Raw genomic sequence first — 25,890 nt, forward strand, 5'->3', positions numbered from 1 at the left:
TACATACAACATAATATTGTACAACATAGAAAGGGGATATCTGAACTACTATAATGTGAAACCACTCACTGTAATGTATATCAATCTCAATCACCCTAAAAGCAAAGAGATACTAATAATATACCTAGGTACCCAGTTAATATAAAACAAACAGAAGAAGGAACAGGAAAAGGGGTAGAATAGATGACTAATACAGCCATGACCCACTGGGTTAAACCCAAATAGGCCATAGCGTGATCAAGGCCACGAACCCTTTGACACTCCGATGTTTTTGATATTCATCTTACTTACAACTTATGTACTTACTGTAGTTCATATTGATTATTATTAGGATATTAGGATATTAAATATTAGAGAATAATATACCAATATAATTTACAACTTCCTATATAATATAATATAAATAAAAACTACGGAGTACAATTCCCGTATCGAATACTCCGTATAAAAAAAAAATACATTGTATGTCAACCCCTGAACCGCGACTTCCCGTCTCCACTGGGCACGCTCTGCACGGCTTACAGTGTAATGATGGAGGTCCACGGGTTACCTTCAACTCATTCCTGTTGTGGGGGAGATCGACCAACATTGTCTTTTCTTTTTCTTTTCCTCTTTTTCCTTTCCTGATTTTCTAATGTGGCGTGCTACTTTGTACATCCTAATCCTCTTACTTTCACAGATATCCTGACTATTCTTCCTCTTCTTTCTCTTCACCTTTTTTGATCAGATTGTTCAAGACGCGTGTTGTTCTGACTATATATAAAAACGGTTACAACCTGCCGATCTCCATATATTACGTGTTTTCAAACTTCCCCCCTACATTCTGGAACCCCTCCACCTCCCTATTGGGAATTGAATTTGCTTTTTCCTATCGTTTGCTCCGATGCCAAAGCAAATTCACAATGAGTGTTGTCGCCACTAGAACACAAACCCCTGTGGTACCTTATAATTCTATACCTGAGAACCACGTCGACTATTCCGTTCATTCAAGTGCTTCTCGAACCTCCTCGATATCTTCCTACAGAACCAACTATAGCGCCTCAACCGTGCCAACCACATATTCCCCATCCTCGCCCTCCTCATCTTACCGTCAATGCGACTCGGTCAATTCTCTTCCCAAGTTAACCGATCCAATCCAACGTCGATTGCCCCACGAGGTCTACGAAGTGATAATCCACCATTTAGAGGAGCTACACAAAGGGCAGCACCAGACAGGATGTACCACGTGTTTTCAGCGTGATTTACACGCATTAGCCTTGACCTGTCGCTCTTGGGAAAAGGCCGTTAGAGGACCTCTGTGAGTTTGAGTCGTGTCTCCCCTTGATTAATTCAAGGTTATCGATATATATATGTTATATATGTATAAACAAGGACTGTTTGCTGATTGAACATGCCATGCTAGATACAATAGTATACACATTGTCGGAAATGACTCCCCGGCCCAACTCAAGAAATATCGCCTGAAGAGAGGGAGTCGTCTAAAGCTCCTGAGACGAACTCTCCGCGAGCGGAAGTTGCTGGCCAACCTTGTATACGAGCTGCGGGTGCCTCAGTTAGACCTGCTCTTTACCATGAAACAAGGTACACTGTGGCAGGAGTATCGAGACATGGTAGCATCCGTGGTTATGGTGTGTCCAAACTTGGAGCGCCTGTTAGGCTTGTCTGTCCCATATCACCATGAATTCGATCGCCTGACCCATGCTTTGTCTACCCGAAAAAAGCTCAAAGAGCACACATGGGTCTTGGGAGAGCCCGCAGAAGCATCAGAGCTGTCCCCACGCGACGACTCCTGCCCTGGGAGCCTGGGTCCCTCCCAAATGTTCGAGTTTCTGGATTATCACACCTCATGGGCAAATCTGGAGACACTGATGCTTTATGGGTTGAACGGAAATGGCTCGTTGGAGCCTAGTATCTCCCTACGCATGTTCAATCTTCTTCCCTCATTGCGAAACCTTTGCATCACCTCCTTCAACAAAGACTCCTTTGATAATAACACATTGATGTGTTTGCCACCATTGGAGTCACTAAGGTTGGAGAACCTTTCCGGGATTACAGACGCTGGTCTCTCGCAATACACGTCACGACCCGAATCACGCTCCCTCAAGACACTCGTCTTGATCGAACAGAACGTCGAGTCACTGCTAGTCGTTTCTAAAATCCTTGCGTCACTAAGACAACTTGAACGATTCAAGATAGTCCAAACCGAAAAGTGTCCAACTCTGCCAGATGAACATATGATCTTTCAGCCTATCCTGGCCTCTTCAACTCTAAAATATCTCCACTGGGATTTAGCATGCCCAGACCCAGGCACAGCCCTCACCCAGCTTGATACCCTCCCCTTCCAGAAACCCTCTAAACCCTCCAATACCCCCAACTATCATCTTGCCCAAAGCATCATCTCTGCTGGCTTTCCTCAATTGGAAGCTCTCCGTGCACCTTCCGACGTGGAGCCCCCAGGTGCACTCCAGGCTGCCTGCCGGCCTATATTAAAAGGCCAAGCCCTACTCCGCCCGGACCGGTACAGCTTGCCTCGCAGCTCCCACGGTTCCGTGAATACTCGACCGCTCGCTCTGCCGGCGGGGAACAATCTGACCTCAGCTCGAATCCGTGCCCAGACGTTCATTGATATGGCCGCCAAGGACACTGAGGCCGGCATGCCGGTTCTGATCCAAGATTACTCGGATGCATATGTGCCAGACAACGCGAATCACTCCCAATTCGAGGAAGAGCCCGACCAGGAAATGGACGACTACGGGATCTGGGCTGCCTGCGAGCGGTTTAAACACGAGGATAATGACCACAGCGGCCCCAAAACGGTTTATGAGTTCCGTATGCCAACCTTGATGGGCCGTAGTGGTTTCCGGGATCCTGCAACTGGCGCATCAATTCCTCACTTCATCCTCCGTCCTGATATCGCCGGCCAGGAATCAGACGGTGGCTTGATAGGATGGAGGCAACTGCTAGCCTCGAACCAGTCACTGTCATATGCTGCCGGAGTAGGCGTCAACTGCTTCGGCAGCGGAAGTCCCTCTACCGCACTTCCCGAGGAGCCCATGTCGCCTGCGTCCACCGTTTCCAGATTTGGCTGGGGAAGCTTGAGTGGGCGGTCTGTGATGGGTACGTCTCCAACGACACCCATAACACCAATCACGCCTATCAGTAGTGCAATGGGCTCGGCCTTGCCTTGGGACAAGGATACCTGTACTGGAACATGGAACCACAAAACGGGCCGGGACTGGTGGTTCCATATGGAGCGTGATCGTCCGGGCAACTCAGAGCTCGTTGACGTTAAACAACTTTTCTAACCCATCCTTCCTACTCCTCGACCTTCTCTTTTTCTCTCCTTCTATTTCTTGTCTTTATATACTCTACGCCATATACCCCCCACTTGTTATTCTCTTTTGCTTACTCGTTTCGATCATCCAGTTCGCTGGTTCTTATCTCATTGTACAGGGTCCATGATACATGCACTGCTGTGTCAGATGGATAGAGATGGCATTGTATAATGATTAAATGTGCTTTGGCTCTTGGTCATTTGAACTATCTTTCATTGTTGTATCATTGCGTGCGGTGGAAAGTTAATGTGCCCTGTTCTTTCTGTCCCATTTGAGTCTGCATACTCCCTGTATCATATTTGTGCATTGGCCACATAGTAATAATTGATCAACATAGAAAATGACTCAGTACCCTTTATATGTAAAAATAACCCCATACTCATAGTCACTTGGATGCGGTCGATTGGGCCTGGGCGGTATAGAAGATGACTCATCCCGGGCTAAATCGGACCGATAAGCGAATGTTAACTGATAAGCATTGAATACAAAGAGCCCCTCATTGAGAAAAAAAATATCCCCCACCTTCGCTTTCTCAATCGTCATCCGTCGCAATGGACCCCGCAAAGCCTGTCGACCTGCCTGAGAGGCCCAAAGAGGCCACCGAGCCTACGGATCCACCCAAGAAGTCCAAGAGCCAGGAGAAGAAAGAGGCCGCAGCGGCCAAGAAAGCGGCGGCCAAGCTAGCAAGACAGGACCAGCCCAAGCCAACGGGAGAGACAAAGGCACCCAAGGCTAAGGAAGCTCCTGCGCCTCGAGATCCCGAGGCTATGTTCAAGGTCGGCTTCCTGCACGACGTTTACCAGGAAAAGCCCCTCTCCGAGACCGTCCCCAAGATCCGCACGCGATTCCCGCCCGAGCCTAACGGATATCTCCACATCGGCCACAGCAAGGCTATCGCAATCAACTTTGGGTTTGCGAAGCGCCACGGTGGAGAGTGCATCCTGCGCTTTGACGATACCAACCCAGAAGGCGAGGAGGAGCGGTACTACAATGCCATCAGGGAGATTGTGACATGGCTTGGCTTCACACCTGTGCGTGAGACCAACGCCAGTGATAACTTCGACCGCCTCTACGAGCTCGCAGAGGACCTCATCAAGCGTGATGGCGCATATGTCTGCCATTGCAATAAATCCGAGATCAAGGCCCAGCGTGGTGAGCTCGAGGGCGGCCAGCGCGGCGGAGAACGCTTTTCATGCAGCCACCGCACACGACCTATCGAGGAGTCCATGGCCGAGTTCCGTGCCATGCGCGACGGAAAATACAAGGCTGGCGAGGCAGCCCTTCGCATGAAGCAGGATATCACAGACCCGAACCCGCAGATGTGGGATCTGTTCGCCTGGCGCATTATGGGTACTGAGGACAGACAGCACCATCTCACCGGTGGCAAGTGGAAGATTTACCCGACCTACGACTTCGCGCACTGTTTGTGTGATAGCATTGAGGAAATCTCGCACTCGCTGTGCACAACTGAGTTTGAGCTTTCGCGTGTTTCGTATGAGTGGCTCTGCGATAAGCTGGAGGTCTACCGCCCCAACCAGCGCGAGTACGGCCGTCTCAACATCACCGGCACAGTTCTGTCCAAGCGCAAGATCATTCAGCTTGTCAAGGAAGGACATGTGCGCGACTGGGATGACCCACGCCTATACACGCTCATCGCGCTGCGCCGTCGCGGCGTGCCCCCCGGCGCGATCCTCGCCTTCGTCAACGACCTCGGCGTAACAAAGAACACTACCAACGTCCAGGTCACCAAGTTCGAGCAGACCGTCCGCCAGTACCTTGAAACCACAGTCCCACGCCTGATGGTCGTCCTGGAGCCGCTAAAGGTCATCATCGACGACCTCCCGGAAGACCACCTCGAGCTTCTTGACTGTCCCTTCTCCAAGGACCCAGCCTTCGGCACCCACAACATCCCCTTCACGAAGACAGTCTACATCGAGCGCTCCGACTTCCGCGCCGTCGACTCACCAGACTACTTCCGCCTCGCACCAGGCAAAACAGTCGGCCTCCTCAAAGCCCCCTACCCCATCACGGCGACCTCCTTCGAAACAGACCCTGCCACCGGCGAGGTCACCTGTGTGCACGCCAAATACGAGAAGCCCGCCGAAGGCCAAGCCTCGATGAAACCTAAGTCCTTCATCCACTGGATCGGCGAGTCGGCCGCGCACAACAGCCCCATCCGTGCTGAGGTCCGTGCTTTCAACTCGCTCTTCAAGTCGGAGGATCCGTCTGCCCACCCGGCTGGTTTCCTCGCCGACATCAACCCGGACTCCGAGGAGATCTTCAAGGATGCTATGGTCGAGACTGGATTCCGGGATATCTCCCGCTCGGCGCCGTGGCCTAAGGAGGAGGGTGTTACGGAGCCTGGCGAGAATAAGCACTCTATTCGATTCCAGGGTATGCGTGTTGCGTACTTTGCTGTTGATCGCGAGTCTACGGATGAGAATTTGGTGCTTAATCGCATTGTTACTCTTAAGGATACCCAGGGTAAGAATTAAGACCTAGAACCGGGGGCTTTCTGATAAGATTATCTTTTTCTTCTTTTCATTGACTCTTTGCTTGCTCTGTTTTTCTTTCTCCTTTCCTGTTCGCTTTTTTTTTTTTATACAAAACTCATGGTGGAAGGTGTGTTGGTGTGTGTGATGAACCACGGTTGTTGGTATGGATTTATGACCATTGCATCTTTGCGTGTCTTTTTTATCGTTTTTTGCCCTTGGGGATTCTCTATTCTCTAGGCTGTTGTGGTATTCGCTATGCATAAATGATCATAGTCGCAGTTTTATTGATATATGCTTACAATGCTTGAATCGGAGTATCTGTCTACGACTACTACTACTGACAGTATCATCCCATGGCAAATGATCAAACACAACTTACTTGGAATATGTATAAAGAAAATCGTAATAAGAGGTCCACGCCATTCATGCATAACGAATTACCGGCTTCCATTCAAGCCGAGGGAGCATACATACACGAGATGACTCGAGACATAACAGAGGCAAACAAAGCAGAGAAGAACGTGTATGGATCAGGGAATAAAAAGCAAGGACGGTCTACTCTAAACATAGATGCCCATGTTGGTATCCCTCTTCTTAGCTTGGACCTCGGCAATAGCATCGACGTAATTCTCATGACCGATCTTGCTCAGACCCTTCCGGAGTGCAATCATACCAGCCTCAACACAAACGGCCTTGAGCTGGGCACCGCCGAACTCATCCGTGCTGCGAGCCAACTCGGCCCAGTTGACGCTGTCCTCGACAGACATCTTGCGCGAGTGGATCTGGAGGATGTTGGCGCGGGCTTCCTCGTTCGGCAGAGGGAACTCGATTTTTCGATCCAAACGACCGGAACGCAGGAGGGCAGGGTCCAGCACATCGACACGGTTGGTTGCTGCAAGAACCTTAATGCGGTCATCTGAGGCAAAGCCATCCAGTTGGTTCAGGAGTTCCAACATAGTTCGCTGCACTTCGCGATCTCCGGATTTCTCTGAGTCGAAACGCTTGGTACCCACAGCGTCCAGCTCGTCGATGAAGATGATAGAGGGCGCCTTCTCCTTGGCGAGGGCAAAGCAGTCGCGCACAAGCTTGGCGCCGTCTCCAATGAACATCTGCACCAGTTGGGGTCCGGCGAGCTTGAGGAATGTGGCGTTCGTCTCGGCGGCACAGGCACGGGCGAGAAGCGTCTTACCGGTACCTGGGGGTCCGTACATCAAAGCACCTGCAGAAGGGAAATGAAGTTAGATTTGGAGTGTAGGAGAAAGGGAAAAATAACTCACCCTTAGGGGCCTTGATGCCGATTTTCTTAAAGCGCTCTGCCTCCTTCATAGGCCATACGATGGCTTCCACGATCTCTTCGATCTGCTTATCGAGACCACCAATATCTGTGTACTTCTCCGTAGGCTTCTCGTCGACCTCCATTGCCTTGACGCGGTTGTCATACTCGGCCGGGAGTGTATCCAGAATGAGATATGAGTCCTTGTTGAGACCAATCAAGTCACCGGGGCTCAGCTTTTCGTGGTCGACAAGGCCAATAAGGGGAAGGAAGATAGTCTGGCGGGTGGAGGTCTTGATGACAGCGGATTTGCCTACGCGGGTGGCATCCAGATCGATATTAGCCCCTTCCTCTGCTGCCTCCGCCTCCACATCAAGATCCAATAGCTCGACAACGTTTCCAACAAGGTAGGGTAGTTGTCTAGGTAGTCGCAGATAAAAAAATGTCAGTAGGCTGTTGAAAACAAAGTGTCTTTTCGCCGATCCGCAAGCCGGCCACCAAGCTCCGCGGGCTTGCAGAACGACGAATACGGGGACCAGGGAATTCGCACCTGTTGTTCTCAATCTTCTCTTGATTATCCTTCACCTTCTCCCTCATTGTGCTTTGTTCATGTGTCAAACGCTGGAACTCGCTTTTCATGATTCGCATCTCGTTCTCCAGCATCCGCCGTCGCGTAACGATGTCTGCCGTGCTTGAGTTCAAGATATCCTCGTCCAGCATCTCTTCTTCTTCGTCATTTTTGTCGGCGTCTTCCATATTGGCATCGCCGTCTCCTTGGGGCTTCTTGCCATCGCCATCGTTCTGGTCTTGCTTCTTGTCTCTCTGCTCCTGCTCAAGGTCGTCGAGGTCCTCAAGAGTCGACATGGTGGAATCGAAAAATTGGGAATTATAGAACCAGAAAAATAGAAAGCTCGGAAATGAGGAGACAACAGGCGGATAGTTGGAAAAGGATGGGGAGGATGAGAAGGTTGCTGGGAGGAAGAGCTGTCGGTGGCCGAGCTCCAACAACGTCAGCCATAGAGCGTCACGTGATGTGATCTACGTTTATAATCAAGTGCGATTCCATTCTATCTACTTTGAATCCCTTTTTTTGTTTTGTTTTCTGTGCAATTCAAGTATTTTCTGATGATTTTATCTTGTATCAAGTAACCACACAGAATCTAGATGAACCAATAAGGATTCTGGGGGTTATTTCCGACGTTGCCAAGGTTGTCTAGCACCTCTTTCCGGCCAAACTTGAGCAGACGAAGTCGAGAAATATAGTCATCGTTGTTGACTGGCATTTAGTTAGTAGAAAAACTTGAAAGAAAGGTTATCAGATAATAAATACCGTAGCCACCACACATTCGTCTCTTTCCAGTAAACTGAGAGCGGCCATGTAACATTCTCCAGTTATCGAACACTAAGACAAACATGTAAGCCGAAGTGGCCATTAGAATGGCACGAAAGACTTACTGAGTGCCGATCCTGGTTTTAGCTTTGTCCACATTTCTCTGCTCTGCAAGATCTCATTATAATGGCGGGCAGCATTGTACCAGATGGTCTGTTCCGCTGCCGACCAATTGGTCTTTGGTGCACGATCATAGTTGTTCCAGCGTATCTGGTACATTTTATTCAGGTCCGGGTGCATCGAAAATACCGGTGCCATAGCGGATGGTTGGATGCAGGTGTCTTCGTTACCGCTTGAGTGCCACGGGTGTCTATGGTTTACCAATTGGGCGTAACACTCAGGTTTCTCGAGGCGTAGTTGAGCTGCGGCTGCAAACCCATCAATTAGGAGATTCTCCCCCCCAGATCCTTCGGTGTGGGATAGCAGATGGAAGAGCTGAAGTCTTGCAGGATCTGTGAAATAAGTGTTGTCTGTATGAGCACCCAGGAATTCGTTGGTATATGCCGTGTCTTTGAAGGTCAAATCGGCTGTGAAGTCCCAAAAGCCACCTGAAGCTATGTTAGCTATGTGAGGTATTAGTGAATCATGAATCTGCTGTGCATACCATAATGGGTATTCCTGATGAACGCAATCCGCTCGATGAGAGATTGAGTAGCCTCTGGGTTAATAGGAACATCGTCTACAAAACAGAAACCCTGATCCCACTTCATAAACATTAGCAAGTTTGATCCAGATGACAAAACAGAGGGGCTTACAATATGAGTTAACCAAATATGAAGAGATTTATCGTCTGACATAACTTCGTCATATTTAACCCTGGGAGTCTGATTTGGATCCACAACTGGAGTGAACTGCCTTCTATGGCGTCAATATCATTTTGTGACGCGGATGCTTTAACTTTGAGTAACTTACCGAGGAGGTTGCATTGATGATTTGGGATATGGCACCGACTTGGTTCCTTCAATGCTAGACATTTCCTGCGAGTGTGCATGAAGCCAAGCATACGAATAAAGCCCCGTGTGCTTATCAGACCCTATGGCGGTGTTAGTTCTGATAATAATAAAAGGGGTCAAAGTAATGCATGTCATCTCTCACATTTGACCTCGACCATATTGTCACTGTGTTCAATTGACTCTATCTTAACGTTCTGCGGAATCTGTAGGGGTGTGATGTCAGAGAAAATGTAGCCACAGAGAGCTGTGAGCCTTCCTACCGAGAAAGTGTCACTTGTCCTCTGCATCGTATCCGGATGAATACATTTGGGACACTGGCAGTTTTCTCTAGTCGTAGACATCAAGTTGTTAATCAGAGGTCAATCTTCTAGTTTTATGTTTTGGTCACTAACCTGAGAAAAAAACGACCACTACAAAATGCAAGTTAGTTGCTACTCACCTTCTTTGGAGTTAGAATGAACTTACAAATTAAACGTGATTTCGCGATCATTTCTGTCTTTACCTGGAAAGGTCACTATATCGGGCCTGGACCAAGCAATCTGAGGACCACTCCAGCCCATCTGGGTGTTCAGCAATCTTGAGAAGCCAGGTGTGACATGTCGGTGGCCAGTCTATGAATAACAGGGCAAAGAGACCGAGTTAGTTTTTTTATGATCAACTCGAGTGTATATCATGCATCAAATCCATACCAAACCACCAGCGGGGGAATAGCGGGGTCTCAGGCTCTTGGGTCTAATTCGAGAGGATTTTAGCGTTGAGTGTTCAATAGCAGATGGAAATAGCAGGTCTTACCCGCGACTCCACAGCCCACTCGACCTGAGTGCTGCACGCCAGCTGAAATTCATGGTTAATATGGAGAATGAAGGGATCAGAGGCCGAGAACAAGGAGATATGCAGCAGTGTTTAGACAAATCCGGGGTAGTAATTTCAACAACCGAGGTTACGGTCACGTGTGGGGGATATAAAGTGCGAAGTACATTTGGTTTCATATATATAAATAACTACAGGGTCACCAAGTTTCTAACCTCGATCAGAAAACGTGATGAAATAGAGCTTTAAACGTACAAGTAATTTCTGACCGCGGTTTGAAATAGTAGTGGTCGAAGGGTGCATTTAATGTATAAGGATAAAGTGTTACCTATACTATAAAAGTAATATACAAAGTCCTTTCAAAATATCTCAGAAGGATCGTAGCTAAAATGCCACATATCAATGGTTGAAACCAAAACCACCGTAGATTACTATATTTTATTAGTATGAACCAGCATCTTTATACACCTTGACATAGCTCAATTGGGAAAATTATGTAGCCGCGGGTTTTTGCGGGTTGACTTCTCTTACCCATTCTCGGGTTTTGGCGTAGTCTACTGATAGCCCTTCTTGACAAGTACAAGACTTATTCCACAGCTCAAAACATGGCGGGGTCTCACATTCCCCGATCACCGTGCACAAAACGCCTTCACCAAGGTCAACCTTGGACCTGTTGTTGGATGCCTGGGTGTCTGAGGCATCATATGTTGGATAATTAGAACCCAGATCGCTTGCCTGCTCTCTCTCTCTCTCTCTCCCTCTCCCTCTTTCTCCTCTTTGTCCACTTCAATACATACATTGCTTTTCTCCATTGATCTACCATCTGTATTGTATTTCCATGACCTGTGAATAGTGAGGATTTAGTCTACGATGCCATGACCACAGGATGGGATCGCATAAGGGGTGCATTTTCTGATGGTAGTAATACTGGATTTCGAGTTGACGTGTTGCTCCGGACACGCAAGTTTGTTGAGAGAAAGATCTATGAATGTGGCATCCTTTCGACCATTACCAGAAGCTCCTTTGTGGATGCATATCCACTCAACGCGTGGTTTATTGAGTTTTTTTTAGAGTATCTTTTGAATGCTTATGACTTCGAAGATCGTTACCATGAAATTCATAGCAAGTGCTATGGTTAAAATAATAATTATAAGCCCGGGGGATTACATGTCGCCCTATGCTACCGACACATAACTCTGTCATTGGTTATTACCTACAACAGTCTACTCTATAAAGATTCACCTACCCTTAAACCAGCGGTCAAGAGATCTACTAATTCTCTTTAAATTCAATTCAGATTCAATTTAGATTCATATGCCCAGGCTTCAGTTAATAACTACAACATTAGTTTTTGTAAAGTGAGAGTAGATCTAAATTACTGCTGGTAATATGAACCAATGAGAGAGTTATTTGTCGGTGGCATATTGGATTGGTGAATGCTAAGCCTTCAGGGCTATTAGAACGGCTTATGTATGGAACGCATCCGCATCCCATTCTGGAACGGCCCTCATTTCAGATTCATTTCAGATTACCTGTGACACCCATAATCCTCACTCTTATTTCACCCCTCTCTCACTTTTTAACTTCTCACATTTCACCCCTTCACCTTCCCATACCTTCCTCCCCCAAACCGCCTATTTCAAATACCAACATTTTCCATCAAATCATGGCGACAATACCTGCACTCGCACGATCTGCTTCACGTGGCTCTAAGCATGAGCTCTCATATGCATCTCCTCTGGTCATCTGAATGCGTGGAGATCTACCGGACAGAGAATCTCTCGAGAGGCATAACAATAACAGTAAGTAATCTCCTCCTTGTCTGCGCGCACGATCTAGTATCGTCGTCTGTAGACAGATCCGCGAGACCCTTGAACATTCAGTTGGAACGTACATGGGTGTATAGCCCTATGAAATGGAAGGGGGAGACGCGGATGCTATCGGGGCGTCCCGACTACGGTATCTGGTATGGAGAGGAGGAAGACCTTAACTTTAACGTTGTTATTATGGAGGCAAAGAGACCGACCAGTGGTACCGATGGGATGCCGAAGTGAAGATTTCAATGATGAGGACGGTAAACTTGGGGATGATGGACGCAAGCGTCGCTCTTGGGGAAGTAGCGACGATGAAGGCCCACTGACCCATGACAACCTACACAATGAGGATCTTCGCGTCGGGGGCCATATTTGTGTTCCATTCCTACAGCGAGCGTAGTCGTCCCCAAAAATCATGTTAAATTCCGGTTGACATGTCTCGAAACGGATGGATGGGAACTTGGGCAGAAAATCCTCAACATCATCGACAAGTACCATCTCAACCAACGCGGTATCGGTGTCATGTTTTCTTTCTTCGGCAGGCAGTCTATTTTTGCTGCCTCTGGTTTCAAGCACAAGGACCCTGGCCTTACGAAAGATGGTAAAAACTATCCTACTAATCTTGACTGGGCCCTTGTTAGCTTAATTCCTGCTCGCCAGCCATCCAACATGGTATGTAACAGTAATTAGATTATTCTTACCCTCTCTTTTACTCTTTCACCTTCATTCTTCGACTTCTATCCGCTAACTATTGTTTTATCCTTCCAGTTCTTCCACCAAGTACCCCGTATTATCCCCGAGAATTTCGCCCCGCGTTCGATTATACAAAGCCTAGAGGTACATGGAGATGAAGTTTTCATGCACAGATATCGCTCTCGGGAGAGGATTGGGCTTTACAATGGACTTCGCGTTGCCAACATTGAAGCCAAAATGAAGGAGGGCGTTGTTACCACGGCTATCACCCTTGATTATTCCGTTACTGGTCTTGAAGGAGAGAATTTCTCTGCGCGAGGGGATTCCGGAGCAATGGTTAGCCACAAAAGAAGAACATCAACGGGCAATGAGAGTGTTATTATTGGGATGGTTATTGCGGGCTTTGAGAAGGAAGGTATCACCAGCTTTACTCGAGCGGACTTTTCGCTCGATGACATTAAGGAGATGACCAAGGCCAGAGATATCGAGCTCGAGCTCTTCTGGTCTTCTTGAATTTGCTTACTCTATATTATATTAAATATAGTTTTTCTAATAGTACCCTCCCCTTTTCGGATTTACTAGTACCTATAGCTATAAGATTAATCTTTAACAGGACTTTAGCGTTACTAATAATATCTAATAGTTCCTATTGAAGCAGGGATCGTGGCCACGAGAAGTCGTGATCCCGAGCCCAGGTATTTGTTGAATATGTATTTATTTTGGAAACCAAATTAAATGCAATCGAATTGAGCTTTGAAGTAAATAATTGTATTCACAACTTGCTCTTCACGCCTGTCACCTTCAACAGACAACGGCCATTGCTCAACACAACACGACCCTTGTCGTTCTTAGTAACAAATCGGATCTCCTCATAGCCATCTTGAACATTGCCCATTCTCCAAATCTCGGTGGTAAGCTTATCACCTGGCCGGACGGGCGAGGCAAAACGAGCCTGGAACTCCTTCATGTTGGTAGGATTGCTACCACCCAATTCGCGCAGAATCCCGTGCGCAGCAGAATTCCAGCTGAAAAGTCCGTGGATAATAACACCACCAAAGCCCATCTTCTGGCCAGGCTCTGGTGTGGCGTGGAGAGGGTTGTAGTCACCATTGAGACTGGTCAAAGAGTTAGCATCAGATGTTTCGAATATACACCTTTATTCAAGGATATAATATAGAGCTGGACTCTATATGCACTGAGTACTTACCGGTATAGGTGGGCTGTCTCTGAGTTGCTCTGAACAACATGGGTAGCGTCAGGGGCTTTGCCCTCGGGCGGGGGATAGTTGACGGTGCTAGGTCCTGTTCGAATACGTCAGTTAATACTCCACGCTGGATAATAAAATCATAGTCTTACCCTTTGGGCCACCCCAGCCACCCTGTCCGACCAGGAAACCGCTACTCACGACCTTGGTATACACTTCACCGCTCTCCTTATCCACAATAGACTGCTCGGTCTCGATCACAGTACCAGGCTTGCCTTTATCATAAACACCAACTACCTTATTGCGCAGCTCAAACTTGCGCCCTGCACTAGTGGTAGGGAGCGGCTTCAGGACCGTGAGCTTGCGCTGGCCATCGACGCCATGACGGTGGTCCAGGTCGGGGACGCCTGGAATACGAACTGCCTTCTGGCGGGCGTAAAAATCAGTCACCTCTTGGTCGGTGAGCTTGAATGCTAGTGGATTTAGAGTTAGTGCAATTGCCCAAAAGTCCCCAGGGCGCTTAACATACGGAGGATGAGAGAATAGGTGGGGAAGACCGAGAAGTTTGGGTGGAGTTCCTGGGTGCTAGTTAGATTTGTTGACTTTAGACTGGTATACGTGGCTTATAGCATACATAGAGGAAGTGCAGCTCATCGGCCCTGATGCCAATGCTGTTGGCGAATAATAGCACATCACGCTTCTGCCAAGAAACCTCTTGGACAGGGAATTCGTGACCAGCTCCGGGGGCCGACATTGAGATGGTAGTAAGAAGAGACTGAAGGAATATAAATAAGGTCAGACTCAAAAAAACCAAAACGGTCAGAAGAAAAGAAATTGAGGAAAATAAAGGAGTAATGGGCAGGCTAAAGTAGCTCCAGTAATTGCGGGGGCCATCAAGATGCCGAGGATCTGATAATCTTTTCGATTTGTTGCCGTTGTCTTACCGACAAGCCGATCTCGGCTTAATTTCTTTCCCATTGCAGATCTTACATTTCTTTGCCTATTGCGCCATTGATATCATCTACAACCTAGCGTGGAAAACATATCCAGAAGAAGAGCGTTGGAGTTTGCTAGACTAAGCATCGACTCGGGTATCTACCTGGAAATTCGAGGAGCTTCAGAATGATATCCCTCCGTTCGCGCCACAAAATGCTTTTTTTCCTGCCTCCCAATAACTAAACGCCGAAATAAACATAGGCGAAACCGGATGTCCAATTCGCCTTGGGCAATTCCATACATGCCCATGCCAGGATGCATTGCGTGACGAAAATATTCACTTATATCGTGCTTGTACATCCCAATGACATCAAATTAGAAAAAGTGGAATAAAATTAACACCTATGATGCATTAGTATAATGATCTTGAAAACGAACCAAAGCTAAATGCCGGAAGCAACTTACATGCGGTAGAAGCAGCCACCCTCAGCAGCGCGGGTGGCATCGGGGGTCTCGAACTTGTACGAGATGCCGATATCCAAATCACGCTTGTTCTTATCGTTAGGGCTGTTCTCAACCCAGCCAGTAACCTTCTCCTCCTCCTCGACGGTGAGGACATCACGGAGGTAGAAAACGGTCTGCTTCCAGTGGGTGTATTTGGCGTGGGGGCCAGTGGAGAAGTGGATGGGCTTGTGGCAGGCGCTGAACTCGATATCGAACCAGGCGATCAAGGCGTGGATGAAGTCGGGACGCTTGGCGGTGAGGGCATAGGGCACCTTGAAGGCAAGGTCGGCCGTGGTGACAGTGTTCAGATCAAAGGTGATGATAGGACAGGGATCAGTCACAAGAGCCTTCATCTCGACGGTATCGACGAGGGGCTCGTTAAGAGCAATCTCCTTCATGGGGCTGTAATCAAATCCGTAGACGTTGTCCCAGACTAAACTTGGTCAGTACGGAGCAAAAGAAAGAAAAAAAAGAAGTTCAAGGAATTTTTGCTTACATCCAATCTTGTCATCCTTGTAATCACCATCCTCAATACCAGCAACGTACATGGTGGCCTTATCGGGGAAGATCAGACCACCGGGGTTGAGGTAGGTGTCACGGGCGTAGAGAACGGTATCCAGCATGGACTCGTAGAGAAGGAAGTAACCCATCCACTCGGAGATAATGATATCAACCTTGGGGAAAGGAAGGTTAACTTCCTCCATCTTGCCCTGGAGAAGAGTGATCTTATCGGACAGTCCGTTAACGTGAACAATCTGACGGGCCTTCTCGATGATGGAGGACATATCGACACCAATTACGTGCTTTGCGCCAGCACGAGCAGCAAACCTATTGAACAAAACAATTAACAAGGGCTCCCAGACCACGGGATTATTATCCGGATGCATACATGCTCAGAATACCAGTTCCACAGCCAACATCGAGGACGACCTTGTCCTTGAAGATGTGACGGTTTTGGTAGATGGAGTCGCGGTAGGAGCGTGTGCGCACATCATCTTTCTAGAAGGTAGGGGATGAATGTTAGACACCATAAATAAGCCAATTAGCCAGTAGATTTGTACTTACAAGCATCTCCTCGTGGATACCTGTGATAGCCCAAAAAAAAGGATCGTTAGTCAAACCACACAACAATTCGCCATCGTTGATCAAGATAATTTACCGTGGTGGTCATAGCTATAAAGTTATTAGTATCAACATCCAAAAGACCCAATCGATGAAGAATAACGTACCTAGTGAAGTAGCGGACTTCAGAGTGCTCCATGCCAACCATGCGATCAGCACTGCTGGTGATCCCCTGAGGGGTATCGGATTCGGTGTCCATCTTGACTGTGCGGAAAAGAAGAACGAGTCGAAAAGGAGGATAGAGAAGAGTAAAAAAAATTACTAGGAAGGATGTTAAAGATAAAAGTCCACCAGAGATCGATCCTTAACTTTTTTTTCTGGATTATTTGCCCGCCCGCCAAGCTTAACTCCAATCCCCGCCCGCACTAGCCTCATTAAGTGATCACGTGTATATACACGTGATGTGACTTGCCCTCATTTATATAGGGCTATCTGCGTACTATTGTAGGTACAACATAGTTAACTAGGTGTACCGCTGGGAAGTTCTAGGCGTATTAATGTGTACTTGCATCCCATTTGGATGGTATCCGTGTGGGGAGCAACACTTATCCAAGGATAGCAAGCACCAATTGACGGTACTTTATATTTACAATAGGTCAATTGCGTCGTTACCCACGCCTTTCTTTCGAGTGAACTATAAAGTTCTCCAAGCAGTAACGCTACATGACAAAAATGATAAATAAGGTCAATTCAACTTCAATTGAATTTTTGAAGTAAGATCAATGGCGCTGGGGTAAACAAAAGAGCTGTTTTGATATTGCCAAGGCCACCGAGGGAGGCTCTCCGATGCCGCCGGGAGCTCCGCCCAACTTGTCATTCTTCCCCAAGCTTACGCGGTGAACGCCTAAGACCTCGGAGCTAACCTTTTGGCTCACAATGAATATAGGCGTAGGAAGAGTGAATCTCTACGCTCTTTTCGCTTTCGTTTTCCTAGCCTCCCTCATCGGCAGGTCTAACGCGTCATTAGGAGACCATCTCCCCGACTTCAAAGAATGTGTCCAGGTACGACTCCGCGAACAACAGACCCCCGGAAACAACTAACAACCATAGGTCTGTAAAACGGAAAATTGTCAGGACGGCAATTCAGTGCTACGTATGTCAAATCATTTTTCCAACCCTTCCTCGCGTTTCCCTATTCTGACCTCTTTAGCTCTGCATCATCGCTTGCTACTATGGACCTGCCCTGCTGAATGTGACTACACTTGTCAACATGTCGTTACCGACCGCCGAGTTTCGCGTGATCCCCCAATGATCAGCCCGGTTGTACAATTCCACGGGAAATGGCCATTCCGCAGGCTCCTAGGGATGCAGGAGCCCTTCTCTGTGCTCTTCTCCTTCTTCAACTTCGCCGCCCACTGGCACGGCATGTCCCGTGTCCAAGAGTCGATTCCCGCCTGGCACTCGCTCCGCCCATACTACATGATGTTTGGATACATTGGACTTGCAAGCTGGAGCTTCAGCATGATATTCCATACGCGGGATTTCCCCCTGACCGAGAAGCTGGACTACTGGGGAGCTGGCGCTAGCGTGCTGTATGGTCTTTACCTTGCCGTCATTCGAATCTTCCGCCTGGACCTCGAAAATACCCCATACCGGCCAACTCTACGCCGGCTTTGGACTGCTGTCTGCGTTCTGCTATACACATTGCATGTCTCTTATCTTACCTTCTGGTCTTGGGATTACACGTACAATATGATGGCGAACGTGGTGGTCGGCATTGTTCAGAACCTCATGTGGACCGGGTTTAGTATCTTCCGATACCAAAGACATTTGAAGTCTTGGACCGCCTGGCCTGGTATGATTGTGGCATGGATAATCATGGCCATGAGTTTGGAATTGCTCGATTTTCCCCCTTGGAATGGGTTGATTGACGCGCACAGCCTCTGGCATCTGGGTACAGTAGTCCCCGCTGTTTGGTGGTATTCGTAAGTCCCCCTCTTCATGCGACGTAACATATTCCCATGACTAATGCATCGGATGCTCCCGACAGGTTCCTGATCAGGGACACACAGGACGATATTGCAGCGCATAGGTTAAAGGCGTAAAGAAAAGGATCAAAATTTGGCGATCTATATATGTATATATACATGCCCAGGATAGCATAGACACGTCAATGTGTTATGCTTGACCGTAGCTTAGACATGGAGGTAGCAGCAGTAATGAAGATTGGGGGTGCTCCCCCACCAGATTGTTTACACAGCTAATTTCCACGGCGGCTAATGCGGGTAAATATGTTATTGCCACGTCCCCTACCGCGTCTTTGGTCTGTGTTCCCCGCCATTTGCTCACCGCTAAGGCCGTCGCAATAAACCGTGTCTCACCCCCAAACCCCTCAGCCGCTTTTTTTTTTTGTTCAAGTACTCCCCTCCTCTTCGACCTCGACTTTACCTGAAGCTTCGGAGCACCTCTCGTTTTCAAACCTGTTACGGTGCTTTATAACTTATCACACATTTGCGCCATGGCCTCTCCGGCTGTCAAGAAAGCGATTACCGAGGCGGCGTTGCAGTACACAAAGCCTGAGGGCAAGGTATTTGAGTATGGCACAGCAGGGGTATGTCGCATTTGCTAAATGAACCCTCTACCTTGGACATTAGGTCAGCTAACTTCCATTCTTTCTATTACAGTTTCGCATGAAAGCGTAAGTTTCTTCAAATATGGCTGATCCACCCCGCCTCCACATCCCTCGAACCCCGCGATCGCCCTTTTGTTGACGCCGGCTTGTTCTGACCAATCTGGCTGCGCAGCGACCTCCTCAACACCGTTGTTTTCGCAGTGGGCTTGCTTGCAAGTCTGCGGTCGAAGAAACTTAGCGGACAATGGATTGGTGTTATGGTTACTGCTAGCCACAACCCCGCGGAGGACAATGGTGTCAAGTTGGTTGACCCCATGGTGAGTTTAAGCCATTGATCCTTGTTATAGTACCCACCCCATTAGGACAGGCCTAACCTTACGTTTTCTCTAGGGCGAGATGCTTGAAGTAAGATTAACCTGCGTTGAATGACCGAATTTAGAATAACGTGCTCACTGCCATAACTAGGCCGAGTGGGAAGCATACGCGACAAAACTGGCAAATGCCCCATTGGATAAGTTCGCAGATGTCTACGACGAGCTTATCAAGGAAATCGACGTGAAGATGACCAACCCCGCTCGTGTGGTCTTCGCTCGTGACACCCGTGCTTCTGGATCCCGCCTGGTGGGCGTTCTGAATGCCGCGCTCACTGCGACGGAGGTCGAGTTTGTGGACTTTAAATACATGACCACCCCTCAGCTCCATTACGTCGTTCGCTGCAAGAACACCCTTGGAACACAATACGAGTATGGCGAACCGACTGAGCAAGGATACTATGAGAAGCTTGCAAACTCCTTCAAGAAGGTCATGCGGGGAGTCAAGGTCCAGGGTTCTTTGACTGTGGACTGCGCCAACGGTGTTGGTGGGCCTAAATTGAGGGAGCTGATGAAGTACCTCACTGGAATCGATATTAAGATTGTCAACGATGATGTGATCAACCCTGACTCCCTAAACTTTGATGTATGCTTTCACCCGCCCAACACACAACCTTCAATTAACCTAACATTTCATGCAGTGCGGTGCCGACTATGTTAAGACCAAGCAACGTGCTCCTCCTTCTTCTAAAGCTGCCGTACTTGATCGGTGCGCTTCGCTTGACGGTGACGCCGATCGTCTTGTTTACTACTTCCAGGACGAGAGCAACGTATTCCGTCTTCTGGACGGTGACCGCATTGCCACTCTTGCGGCGTCTTTCATTGGCGATCTTGCCCGCAATGCTGGAATTTCTTCGAAGCTGAAGATTGGTGTTGTCCAGACTGCCTATGCTAACGGTGCAAGCACAGATTACATTGAGAAGGTCCTCAAGCTCCCCATTATCTGCACCAACACCGGCGTGAAGCACCTCCACCATGCTGCACTGCGGTTCGATGTTGGCGTCTACTTCGAGGCCAACGGACACGGTACCGTCACCTTCTCCGAGAACGCCTTGAAGATCATCAAGAACACCGAGCCTCAATCGCCGGCGCAGCAGCACGCCCTGGAGAGCCTCCAAGCTCTCACCGACCTGATCAACCAGGCTGTCGGTGATGCCCTGTCCGATTCACTTCTTGTGGAGGCCATCCTTGCCCACAAGGGCTGGTCACCCAAGGAGTGGCTTGGAACCTACACCGACCTTCCTTCGCGCCTCGTGCGTGTCGAGGTCAACGACCGTTCCATTTTCAAGGCATACGACGCCGAGCGTAAGCTCGAGTCTCCTCCCGACCTGCAGGGCACTATCGAGTCTCTCCAGTCTCGGTACAACAAGGGCCGCAGTTTCGCGCGTGCCAGTGGTACTGAGGATGCCGTCCGCGTGTATGCTGAGGCTGCCAGCCGCTCCGAGGCGGACGACCTCGCCACTCGCGTCGCCAACGCTGTTAGTGAGGCAGGCAGCGCCTAATAGATTCTCTAGTCCAAATTGGATCTTCAGCCTTGGCAAATGCCCCCAGGGACCACTGTTTTCTAGGCTGTATTGCAATTATCACACTGGCCTTGGTGGCTTTAGGCAGGGGGTATTTTTTTCAACTCTTATGGACCCCGGAAATATGGACCAGGAAATATTCGATATCATTTTGACGCAGTAATGAAAGCTATGGGTTCTTTTCATATTACATACTTAAACGCCCCAAATTCGTAAGCTAGACCATCTATTCATGTACAAAAAAAATAAGATAATGAACCAGCATGAGATTCTAGCCCTCTTCCTGGTCCATGGCATCACGACTTCGCTTGCCCTTGAACGAGAACTTTCCTTTGCCTTTGGCCCCCTTCTTTTCGTCGTAGTGCTTCATCGCCTGGATGGCATCACGCTGCGAAGCACTCACTTGCTCGGCAAATACCATAGCCTCATCCTTTGGAGCGGGGTACTCGGCCAACTCTTTGCCCATCGCAGCTTCTATACGCTGCCAGATTTCCACATCATATTGCGTGACAAAGGAGATGGCAGTTCCAGACTTTCCGGCACGTGCTGTACGGCCTACTCGATGGATATAGGTCTTACTGTCGGTTGGCAAGTCAAAGTTCAAAACGCAGTCCACCGAGGGGATATCCAAACCACGAGCTGCAACATCGGTGGCAACTAGGATCTCGCGACTTTTGGATCGGAATTTTCCTAGTGCTCCCAGACGAGCAGACTGAGACATCTGCCCATGGAGGGGAATTGCGCCGAAGCCTAGACCGCGCAGCAAGAAAGCAACACGCTGCGTTTCATGAACGGTGCGCATGAAGATAATAACGGACTGGCCAATGAACTCGTGGAGGAGGTAGACAAGGTAGATGTCCTTGTGTTTATAGGGACGAAGGATATAGGTTTGCTGGAGGGTTTCCACGGTGGCGTACTTGCTGGAAGAGATCGATACGCGGGCCGGATTTGACAGTGAGGCTCGCTGGAGAGACTCAACTTTTGAGCTCAGAGTGGCGGAGAATAAGAAGGTTCTGCGCTCGCGTGGTAGGACCTTCAGGATCTTGTCGAGGATGGGGCCGAAATCCATATCGAGGAGTCTGTCTGCTTCATCCATGACGAGGAATTTCAAGTTGCGGAGGGAAAAGCCCTTTGTGTTCTCGAGGTGGTCGAGAAGTCTGCCGGGCGTGGCAACGATGATGTGAGGTTTCTTTCCCAAAGCGATTGACTGAGGAACCATGTCCATACCGCCGACCAACGTGGTTGATCTGACATTGATTGTTGCACCAAGGGATTCGCATGCCAATGAAATCTGGTATGCTAGTTCACGGGTTGGGGCCATTACAAGCCCAAAGAACGGCTGGGGCTTTTCCATGAGTGCTAGAAGGCTCGTTAGTATCGTATATGATGGTATAAGTCGTCATATGCACAAACCTTGAAGAATTGGTAAAACGAAGGCGGCGGTCTTTCCAGATCCTGTTTCCGCCAATCCGATAATATCACGACCCTGAATTGCGAGTGGGATTGATTCGGACTGGATTGGTGTCGGGGCCTTGTATCCCATCTTGTCACAGGCCTCGCAGAGTGAGTCAATCAGGCCCAATTCTTTGAATGTTTTGGGAACGCTGGGAGCGCTGGGCTCAGTCTCGGAGGAAGCATCTTCGTCATTGGGGTCATCGGCGGTAGGTTGGGGGTTTGAATCGCTCGCGCTATCTTCGACATCGGAGTCCTCAGCAGTGGCTTGAGGATTGGAAGAGCTTGCATTTGATGCAACGTCGCTGTCTTCAACAGGAGCAACAGGAGCAGCAGGAGCCGCGTGTTCAACCTTGCGCTTTTTGGTAATCGGCATTGTTTGGTGTGTTGTTTTAAACAAAAACCCGAGTTGTCGATGTTCAACTACCTCAAAAGAAATAATTTAATGTGGGGCCGCATGATTATTGATCCGGCACTGTTTCTGTTAATTTTTGGAGAAAAAAAAAAACCTCGAGCTGTTCGATTTAGTATTCATTGCTTTTCCCCCTCCAATTTTATTTCTTTCATCTCTCATATCAAAATGGTCAAGCAACGTGTCAAGAAGCGCACTCACCAGAAGCCCCAAAATGCTTCCGTTGTGAAGGGCAGCGCTGCCTCAATGTCCAAGACCCCGAAGTCTATGGTCATTCGAGTAGGCGCTTCTCAAGTCGGTAGCAGTGTGACCCAGTTGGTTAAGGATGTCCGTCGCATGATGGAGCCTGATACTGCTGTGCGATTGAAGGTATGATTCACACTTGAATATTCTGCTCCCTCTCTCTCCCTCTCTAATAAGTAATATAGGAACGCAAATCCAACAGGCTGCGAGATTATACTGTTATGACCGGTCCCCTAGGTGTCACTCATCTTATGTTGTTTTCCAAGTCCGCAACTGGCAACACAAATATGCGACTCGCCGTTACTCCCCGTGGACCCACCCTTCACTTCAAAGTCGAGAACTATTCGCTGTGCAAGGATGTTGAGAGGTCCATGAAGCGCCCAAAAAGTGGCGGACAGGACCACAAGACACCGCCCCTCTTGGTCATGAACAACTTCACCACACCAGGCGCAACCGAAGATTCCAAAGTGCCCAAGCGTCTCGAGACTCTCACAACTACGATCTTCCAATCCCTCTTCCCTCCCATCAACCCTCAAAGCCAGCCTCTATCTTCCATCCGTCGTGTCATGCTTCTCAACCGGGAGCCTGTCGAAAAGGACAGCGACTCATATATCTTGACTCTCCGTCACTATGCCATTGCCACAAAGAAGACCGGTGTATCGAAACGAATCCGTCGCCTGGATCCCAAAGAGATTCGGAACCGGGACAAGAAGAAGACTGCTGTTCCCAACCTTGGAAAGCTAGAAGATGCCGCCGATTACCTACTCGACCCCTCTGCTGCAGGCTACACATCAGCCAGTGAGACCGAGCTAGACACCGATGCCGAAGTGGAAGTTGCAGAGAGCACAACCCGCCGAGTCCTGAACAAGCGGGAAATGCAGCGCCAAAAGGCCGCAGAAAAGGGCCAGGATAAGCCAACCCATACCCCTGGTGTTGAGAAGCGAGCCGTAAAGCTCGTAGAGCTTGGTCCTCGCCTGCGGCTTCGCTTGATGAAGGTTGAGGATGGAGTCTGCGATGGCAAGATCATGTGGCACGACTTCATTAAGAAATCTGAGAAGGAGATGCGGAAAATGGACCAGAGCTGGGACGTTCGGAGGAAGGAGAAGGAGCAGAGAAAGAAGCTGCAGAAGGAGAACATTGAGCGGAAGAAGCAAGAGAAGGTCAAGGCTAGAGGTGGCAAAGAAGTGGCCGAGGATGATGAGGATGAGGATGTTGACATGGATGATGAAGATTGGCTCAGCGATGATGACTTTGACAAGGACGCTGAGGGTGAGGGTGAAGCGGCAGATGATGATTCTGATGCCGATTCGGACGAGTCTATGGAGGAGTAAGTGACTGTCCGAAGTCACTACACCACACCTTTCTGAAACCTTCTACTTGATCGCTTGATGAACGAGCCGGCTCTTACGATCGAACAAACTCGAGAATTCAACTCGTGCCGACTTGTCCATCACACTGGTGGACTGTATCAAAAATGACCCCAGTCTTCATGTCTTATATCCATGTCATATGGACCAAAATTTCTGTCACTGTCACATACCCGATAGGCATCTAGGCGTTTTTCAGGTTTTGTCTTCATATAATGCAGTCTTGCAAATCAAATTCATCCTTCATCTTATATTAGACTTAGGTTTCACTACACGTGCGATCATCCCTATGTAAACTACATGTGTATGTTGTGGAGAGGAGCTATGTGGGAAGGATGATAATATCCAGTCTGGATTATGGGGACGCAGACTACAACAACAGAAGGATTTTTCATAGCTTGACGAGATGATACATTTGGCTTGCCTCAATATTACAATGACCTGGTGTGGCGCAGATTCGTTATTCATAACTCTGATCTATTTCTTGAGCCTTTCATCGACGATCCTGTTCACCATCTTCTCCAAGATGGCGAAATCTCCGCCGGAGGTACCAGCAAAGTATCCCTGCACGCTCTTCTCAACGTACTTGCCCACGATATCGATCTCAACGTTGACGAGATCACCCGGCTTTTTGGCCGCAGTAACCACCTTCTCCTGTGTGTAGGCAATAAGCATAACCTCCCAGTATCCGTCCTGCCCATCGACAACTTTGGTGACAGTCAAGCTAGCACCATCAAGGGTCACGTAGCCCTTTTCCACAACATACCGCAGAATATCTCTATCCCGCGGCTGCAGCCGGAACACCAACGAGTTCCCATCCGGCGTGACAGACAAAATCTCCGCAACGGTATCGACATGGCCTTGCACGAAGTGTCCTCCCATCCGAGTATCGGCTGAAACGGCACGCTCGAGGTTCACGTGTGAATTCGCCTGCAAGGAACCCAGGTTGGTGCGTCGCAGCGTCTCCGGCGCACAGCCAACCTTGAACCAGGTCTTATCGAATGCAGTGACCGTAAGACATGTTCCTTGAGCCCACTTTTAGACAATATCCCTCGTATTATAGACAAATAAAGAGCAAAATACCATTCACTGCGATACTATCGCCCAGGTGTGCGTCGGTGAGGATCTCCTCACAGTCGGAGATGGTGAGCGACGTTCCCCGCCCCCCCCCACTCGATGAGGTATCGATGGGCTCCAAGGCCGTGACAGCTAGTATAACCACATTAGCTATTGATATAATTCACAAAAGTAACGATATACTCACTCCCAATCGTCTCAACAAGACCTGTAAACATAGCTGCGGTTGATGATCTACAAGGAAAATACCCCCGCGGTGTGGCCTCGGCATTGGCCCCTCCGAGCGGTGTCGGCGTCGGCGTTTTGGCGGAGATTCGCCGGTTTCCCCAGATCCCATTTAATGG

At 48.7% G+C, this 25,890-nt stretch overlaps 11 protein-coding genes across 11 annotated transcripts; 5 read left to right on the forward strand and 6 right to left on the reverse strand.

Moving 5' to 3' along the window:
• Positions 1 to 902: 902 nt before the first annotated feature.
• N7516_004951 (uncharacterized protein) lies at positions 903 to 3,305 on the forward strand (the record flags this gene model as incomplete). Its single annotated transcript, XM_057217671.1, has 2 exons — positions 903 to 1,297; positions 1,403 to 3,305. 2 exons carry the CDS (start codon positions 903 to 905, stop codon positions 3,303 to 3,305), a joined length of 2,298 nt encoding a protein of 765 aa, XP_057079554.1.
• A 581-nt stretch (positions 3,306 to 3,886) lies between these two features.
• N7516_004952 (glutamine--tRNA ligase) lies at positions 3,887 to 5,830 on the forward strand (the record flags this gene model as incomplete). The annotated part of the gene is made up of 1 exon (XM_057217672.1): positions 3,887 to 5,830. The coding sequence occupies one exon, from the start codon at positions 3,887 to 3,889 to the stop codon at positions 5,828 to 5,830; it is 1,944 nt and encodes a 647-aa protein (XP_057079555.1).
• A 560-nt stretch (positions 5,831 to 6,390) lies between these two features.
• N7516_004953 (proteasome regulatory particle base subunit RPT5) lies at positions 6,391 to 7,967 on the reverse strand (the record flags this gene model as incomplete). Its single annotated transcript, XM_057217673.1, has 3 exons — positions 6,391 to 7,049; positions 7,108 to 7,523; positions 7,654 to 7,967. 3 exons carry the CDS (start codon positions 7,965 to 7,967, stop codon positions 6,391 to 6,393), a joined length of 1,389 nt encoding a protein of 462 aa, XP_057079556.1.
• Positions 7,968 to 8,263: 296 nt separating this feature from the next.
• Positions 8,264 to 10,291, reverse strand: N7516_004954 (putative trimethyllysine dioxygenase TmlH; the record flags this gene model as incomplete). Its single annotated transcript, XM_057217674.1, has 12 exons — positions 8,264 to 8,379; positions 8,434 to 8,505; positions 8,559 to 9,041; positions 9,098 to 9,197; positions 9,249 to 9,348; positions 9,406 to 9,526; positions 9,589 to 9,649; positions 9,707 to 9,773; positions 9,839 to 9,856; positions 9,912 to 10,057; positions 10,136 to 10,178; positions 10,239 to 10,291. 12 exons carry the CDS (start codon positions 10,289 to 10,291, stop codon positions 8,264 to 8,266), a joined length of 1,380 nt encoding a protein of 459 aa, XP_057079557.1.
• Positions 10,292 to 13,535: 3,244 nt separating this feature from the next.
• On the reverse strand, positions 13,536 to 14,721 carry N7516_004955 (putative peroxisomal dehydratase; the record flags this gene model as incomplete). Its single annotated transcript, XM_057217675.1, has 5 exons — positions 13,536 to 13,878; positions 13,971 to 14,064; positions 14,120 to 14,440; positions 14,497 to 14,545; positions 14,602 to 14,721. 5 exons carry the CDS (start codon positions 14,719 to 14,721, stop codon positions 13,536 to 13,538), a joined length of 927 nt encoding a protein of 308 aa, XP_057079558.1.
• A 577-nt stretch (positions 14,722 to 15,298) lies between these two features.
• Positions 15,299 to 16,728, reverse strand: rmtA (protein-arginine omega-N methyltransferase HMT1; the record flags this gene model as incomplete). The annotated part of the gene is made up of 7 exons (XM_057217676.1): positions 15,299 to 15,305; positions 15,369 to 15,840; positions 15,904 to 16,235; positions 16,297 to 16,406; positions 16,473 to 16,492; positions 16,567 to 16,580; positions 16,637 to 16,728. 7 exons carry the CDS (start codon positions 16,726 to 16,728, stop codon positions 15,299 to 15,301), a joined length of 1,047 nt encoding a protein of 348 aa, XP_057079559.1.
• Positions 16,729 to 17,405: 677 nt separating this feature from the next.
• Positions 17,406 to 18,574, forward strand: N7516_004957 (PGAP3/PER1 family protein; the record flags this gene model as incomplete). Its single annotated transcript, XM_057217677.1, has 4 exons — positions 17,406 to 17,531; positions 17,580 to 17,622; positions 17,680 to 18,454; positions 18,520 to 18,574. 4 exons carry the CDS (start codon positions 17,406 to 17,408, stop codon positions 18,572 to 18,574), a joined length of 999 nt encoding a protein of 332 aa, XP_057079560.1.
• Positions 18,575 to 18,987: 413 nt separating this feature from the next.
• agm1 (phosphoacetylglucosamine mutase PCM1) lies at positions 18,988 to 20,974 on the forward strand (the record flags this gene model as incomplete). Its single annotated transcript, XM_057217678.1, has 6 exons — positions 18,988 to 19,080; positions 19,154 to 19,167; positions 19,274 to 19,418; positions 19,492 to 19,506; positions 19,567 to 20,058; positions 20,114 to 20,974. The coding sequence occupies 6 exons, from the start codon at positions 18,988 to 18,990 to the stop codon at positions 20,972 to 20,974; spliced, it is 1,620 nt and encodes a 539-aa protein (XP_057079561.1).
• Positions 20,975 to 21,266: 292 nt separating this feature from the next.
• Positions 21,267 to 22,823, reverse strand: rrp3 (RNA-dependent ATPase RRP3; the record flags this gene model as incomplete). Its single annotated transcript, XM_057217679.1, has 2 exons — positions 21,267 to 22,354; positions 22,409 to 22,823. The coding sequence occupies 2 exons, from the start codon at positions 22,821 to 22,823 to the stop codon at positions 21,267 to 21,269; spliced, it is 1,503 nt and encodes a 500-aa protein (XP_057079562.1).
• Positions 22,824 to 22,993: 170 nt separating this feature from the next.
• On the forward strand, positions 22,994 to 24,433 carry N7516_004960 (Brix domain-containing protein; the record flags this gene model as incomplete). The annotated part of the gene is made up of 2 exons (XM_057217680.1): positions 22,994 to 23,228; positions 23,288 to 24,433. The coding sequence occupies exons 1-2, from the start codon at positions 23,028 to 23,030 to the stop codon at positions 24,431 to 24,433; spliced, it is 1,347 nt and encodes a 448-aa protein (XP_057079563.1). The 5' UTR covers positions 22,994 to 23,027.
• Positions 24,434 to 24,946: 513 nt separating this feature from the next.
• On the reverse strand, positions 24,947 to 25,764 carry N7516_004961 (riboflavin synthase; the record flags this gene model as incomplete). Its single annotated transcript, XM_057217681.1, has 3 exons — positions 24,947 to 25,494; positions 25,553 to 25,678; positions 25,734 to 25,764. 3 exons carry the CDS (start codon positions 25,762 to 25,764, stop codon positions 24,947 to 24,949), a joined length of 705 nt encoding a protein of 234 aa, XP_057079564.1.
• Between the last annotated feature and the right edge of the window lie 126 nt (positions 25,765 to 25,890).

This window comes from Penicillium verrucosum, assembly GCF_028828655.1.
Source record: "Penicillium verrucosum strain IBT 35672 chromosome Unknown utg000001l_segment0_segment0, whole genome shotgun sequence".
NCBI classification, from domain to species: domain Eukaryota; kingdom Fungi; phylum Ascomycota; class Eurotiomycetes; order Eurotiales; family Aspergillaceae; genus Penicillium; species Penicillium verrucosum.